Source organism: Propithecus coquereli, unplaced genomic scaffold, assembly GCF_000956105.1.
Source record: "Propithecus coquereli isolate 6110/MARCELLA unplaced genomic scaffold, Pcoq_1.0 Scaffold10, whole genome shotgun sequence".
Taxonomy (NCBI): Eukaryota; Metazoa; Chordata; class Mammalia; order Primates; family Indriidae; genus Propithecus; species Propithecus coquereli.
Window position 1 is genome coordinate 3,329,972 of NW_012133858.1, and position 5,443 is coordinate 3,335,414.

Sequence of the window (5,443 nt, forward strand, 5' to 3'; positions counted from 1 at the left end):
CTGTGAGCTAGGCTGACGCCACGGCACTCTAGCCCGGGCAACAGAGCGAGACTCTGTATCAAAAAAAACAAAAAAAAGAGTATATTAAGTAGGCACTTGGGATTCAGTAGTGAGCAAACAAAATGATCGCCATCTTCATGAAGGTTACAGAGGAAAATTTTAGGCAGTCAAATAATTGTAAATAGAGTTATAAACAATAACATACAGTATGAAGGAAAAGTACAACCAAAACCTATCACAGGAGGTTGCCAATGCTTGTTATGCAGATGAATAGAAAAGAAGCAAATGTTGAATATCGGAATCAACTAGTACATCACTGAAGAACAAACTGACTTAGTGCTTCAGTTTACCTTAATATCTGTGTAAGCTGGGATATTGTAGTCCAACCACCCTGAATTCGAGAACAGTCTTGACTGAGGACCAAGAGGCAATACTGAATGAGGTCATAGCAATATATATCTTGTTTGATTTTCTTCAACTCTGAGCTTCCTAAAGGTGTGTTGTTTATTATTTCTAAGGCAAAAGGAAATGAGATATACTTATTGTTGCTCAATACATCCAAGGGCTATTTGTATTTTTATATGTTGAATAACATTAAAAATACATTATAAGGAAAAATCACTGCTCTATCATAGTGTTATAATTTCTCTGAACAAATTAGAAACGAATCTTAAAATTGTGCTAATGATGAATTACTGTTTTTTACTTAAACACTGTTACCAATCACAAGAAGATTTTCTTACCTTTTAGCTTCAACAGTATAACAGGGACATTCTGCTCAGGACTTTTTGCAACTTCAGCAGCTAGAGCTAAGATCCTTGGGTCTGTACCTGTTGGCTTCATTTCTCTTATCACCTACATTTTAGCAGAATCAAAGAATAAAGGTCAAATGCCCTAAAATATTCACTACCTAAGTAATGTTTGAAATACAATTTCAATATAAATGAAACTTAGCTTTTCTTGCCTTGTTTAAGAAATGAAGCATAGATTTTTTTCATTTCTTCCTTATGATAAACTCTTGTTTTTCTAATTGTGTAACTCTACAAAAGCTCTAGATTTCTACACTCACATGTAACAGCTATAGTAGGTATTGTTTATTGTGCACTCACTAAGAGGAACTGTGCTAGGAGCTTCACATTCTTTCTAATCTGCACAACAATCTAGCATAGGAATTATCATACAAGAAAAACTGCAAAAACAGCCAATGTGGCGGGTTTAAGACTGCTTGTTATCTTTTCTAAGGTCTGCTTACAAGGTTGGCCCTTAGCTTACATCTAGAAATTGGATTTCAGGAGGGTTTCTACCATTCTCTGACAAGAGTGGCTCACTGTGCCTAAACTATTTACAAAAACAATGTGGTTCATGCTGAACACCTACTTTCCTTCCAGGAGACTTGGAATTCTGGTATATACCAACAGAGGGTGCCTACATGACGACCCTCCAATAAAAATCCTGGTCATTAAGTGTCTAGTGACCTTCCTTGGTCTTAGATAACACTTCGTAGGTGTTGTCACAACTGGTTGCTGGAGGAATTAAGCATGTCCTATGCAACTCCACTGCAAGAGGACTCTTGTAACTCTATTCCTGGTTTCCTCTGGATTTCACCCTATATGCTTTTTCCCTTTGCTGATTTTGGTTTATATCTCTTCACTATAATACATCAATACTACTGTATCTTGAGTCCTGTGAGCCCTCCTAGTGAAGACTCAGAGATATTATGTAATCATAAGATAACTAAAGATTGTTCATAAACAGTATAGTGAATAAAATTAATCGTCCTAAAATTTTAAAAGTCCACATCCCAATCTGTTGCTAAAAACTTTCTATATAAAGTTTTAAAGCATTTGAAGCTCGAAGATATTATCATTTAATAAAAAGCATCTTTCATTATTTATAATTAATAAAAGCTAACATATTGTATTTACTATGAGCTAAGCAATGTGCTAAATGCTTTTATATGTATTATCTTATTTAATCCTCACAACAGGACTATGAGGTAGAGCCTGTGATCATCTCCATTTCACATATATGTGTATGTGTGTGTGTGTGTGTGTGTGTGTGTGTGTGTGTGTGTGTGTGTGTATATGTTTTTGTCCATGGTTCCTGGCTCATAAATAACTTCCATAGCCTTTGTTACAGTCATTTGTTATAATGTTGGGGTACTTTAGGCCTTAGAAAACAGAATCCGCCCTTTCACCTGCTCCTTTTTCTCCCCAAGGCAGGGCTCAAATCTTTCCTGCCTTTCTCTGATTTGCCTTATCTGATTGTAGGTCATAAGACCCACATTTCAGAAGAGGTCTTGCCCTACACCCTGGAAGCAGAGGTTCCCAACCTTTATGGCACCAGGGATTGGTTTCATGGAAGACAATTTTTCCATGGACAGTGGCAGGGGGGCAGAGAGTTGGGAGGGCTGCACACGAGCTCAGGCAGTGATGCGAGCGATAGGGAGCAGCTGTAAACACAGATGAAGCTTCGCTTGCTTGCCTGCCACTCACCTCCTGCTGTATGCCCCCCCCATTTCCTACGTTTCATGGAAAACAATTTTTCCATGGATGGGGGCAGGGGGCTGCAGAGCTCTGCAGCCTGGTCCCTAACAGGCCATAGATGGGTACCGGTCCACAGCCCAGAGGCTGAGGACTGCAGCCTGGAAGGAACACTGCACAGAAAGACCAAGAAGAATCTGAACAGAAAGACCTTGCTGGGTTTCCCCACTCAGTCTTAGTATTATATTGTCCAATCACATTTCCACATGGTTGTCCTTGCTTCAATCATGCCTTTCCAATCTCCATAAAAGGCCCAAGAGGACGGGGTACAAGGAGCTTCTGGATAGCTGAACATATTGAAGTTCCTAGAGGGTGGTCCATCAAAGAAGGGCATGCAAGCTCTGCACCCCTTTCCATACCTTGCCCTATGCATTTCTTCTTCTGTATCCTTCATAATATCCTTTAAAATAAACAAAAAAAAAGTGTTTCCTAAAGTTCTGTGAGATACTCTAGCAAATTAATTGAGCCCAAGGAGGGGGTTGTGGGATTGCCAATGTATAGCTGGTCAGTCAGAAGCACAGGTAAAACAACCTGGTCTTGTGATTGGCATCAGAAGTAGGGAGCAGTCTTGTGGGACTGAGCCCTCAATCTACAGGATAGTGTAGAATTGAATTGGAGGACACCCTACTGGTATCTGCTGAGAACTGATTGCTTGCTTATTGGTGGGAAGAAATCCCCTCACATTTGGTCACAGAAGTCTTCTGTGTTGACTGCTGTGGTGTGAGAGCAAAGAAAAAAACAGTTTTTATTTTCCCAAACATCCCTTATTATGTACAATATAAATTATTAAAAGACAAGTTTGCTAAATATACTTTAAAGAAAGCCCAGTACAACTCCGGGCATATAGTAGACACAAACTTTCCAAGAGACTGAATATAGTTATCTTGTTCTTTTGAACAGCTACATTATGCTATGCTTCCTTTGTAAGAATGCATTGAAATATATTTAAACATTTCTACTGGAGGTCATTCAGACTGTAAGCTATTATAAGCAACACAGCAATGAATATTAATGTACACATCTTTATGTACTTATTCTATTTCTGCAGGATTAATTCCCTTTGATGATGAATGGCTGGGTCACAGCGCACACATATTTCAAATTTTGATTAGATTATACCAATTTTTCTCCAAAGTGAGTGTTCCAATTTATGCTTCCATCAACAATATATGAGGGTGCTCATTTTACTATACCTTCATTAATACATAATGTTATCTTTTATATTTTTGCCAATCTGCTGGATGAAAAATGGTATAATCTTGTTTTAATTTGTATTTCTTTGATTATTAGTGAAGTCAGGCACATTTCATGTTCCTGCCTTTCTTCCTTTATATATTTCTGTTCACATCCCTTGACTATATTTTTATTGGCTTACTTATTCTTTTAGAGAAGATTGTCATACATGGATATAAATCTTATTTTTTATATTAACTGTAAAAATTTCTCCCTGCCATTTATTTTTTAAGTTAGATTTTGGTGTCGTTACCATAGTTTTACAATTTTTATGTAGTCAAATATAACAATCCTTTCTTCTATGGGTTTTACCTTTTGTGTCATGTTTATAAAGGTCCTTTCTATCCCCAGAGCTAAAAAATTCTCCTAACCCTTTTTAGTGTTTTTATAGTTTTGTTTTCCTTATATTTATATCTTAAATTAAGGTATTTTTTGTGAATGGTGTGATATAGTAATCGAACTAAACTTTTTAAGTTAGATGAGGTTATAGATTGGTGAAAAAAGAACAAATGCATATAGGTGTCATAAATTCCTAAGGTAACTGGCCGTGAACAGACATAACAGAAACAGTCTGAAATGTCACATTTTCATACACTAAGTATACATACACATACACACATAGGGTATATCTTTGGACTTTATTTAGTTCCACTAATCTATTTGTTTATTCTTGAGCTAGTACAACATAGTTCATTTTAATATATGTTTGAAGAAAATTCATACCAGAAGGTAAGCTTCATGAGGGTAAATCCATACCATCCTTGGTAGCTTCCTTCTTATCTCTCTGGTTCACTACCATATCCTCAGTGGCTAGACTAGTGCCTGGCATGTGGTAGGTACTTCACAAATACATGTTGACAGAATGAATAAATGCACAAACTGTATTCTGAGACTCAATTTCTTGACCTTCTGCTTTTCTTCTTGTTACAATATGGAAAGCTCATATTTCTGGTTGAAAACCTTTCTAAAGTAAAATAGGCTGAAAATAATTCATGCCTTTCAAGCTACCATAATAAAACATCACTAAAACATTTATCATCACCAAATGTATGTAGAGCAGTATATCAGATGTAAGGTTCAATATAAGCTACATTTCCTGCTAATGTTCTAGTATTTATGTGTATATATACACATACACACACATAAAATACTTAGGTATGTAAAATATATATGTTTAAGTACTAAATTAGATGACACAGATGATAAGAATACAGACCATAAAGTCAGAGGACTGGGCTTCTCTGAACCAGTTTTCTTATCTGTAAACAAAATAGCAATTCCTACCTCTCAGGATAATTCAAAATTTAGAAGGGAAGGCAGCCACCAATGATGGTCTTAAAATGTAGTATGACAGTAGAACTGTGCCTTTGCGGAGCTCTTATTATGTCCCATGAATTGTTTTGTTTTCATATATTAACTCATTTAATCACTTCAACAACTCTTAAGGGACATAGTTTTCCCCAAGTTTAACAATGAGCATACTTAACTTTGGAGAATTTAATCAGTTTCCATAATGTCGCATTGTGAAGTATGAAGCTGGGGTTCAAACTGGAGCCAGATTCTGGTTCCAGAAACTGAACATTTATCTATGATATGAAACAGTGTCAGTACACCTTAAAAGGGTAGAATACTGGCCGGGAGCGGTGGCTCACGCCTGTAATCCTAGC

At 36.7% G+C, this 5,443-nt stretch overlaps 1 protein-coding gene across 2 annotated transcripts in view; it reads right to left on the reverse strand.

Annotated features, from left to right (window-relative positions):
• Positions 1–5,443, reverse strand: part of IQCB1 (IQ motif containing B1) — a 54,102-nt gene that overhangs the window by 47,469 nt on the left and 1,190 nt on the right. For both annotated transcript variants that reach the window (XM_012640158.1, XM_012640164.1), the window contains exons 3-4: positions 744–855; positions 351–513 (exon numbers count right to left, since the gene is read on the reverse strand). In XM_012640158.1, coding sequence (XP_012495612.1) covers positions 351–513; positions 744–843 — 263 coding nt within the window. In that variant the 5' untranslated portion in view covers positions 844–855. The remainder of the gene's footprint in view (positions 1–350; positions 514–743; positions 856–5,443) is intronic.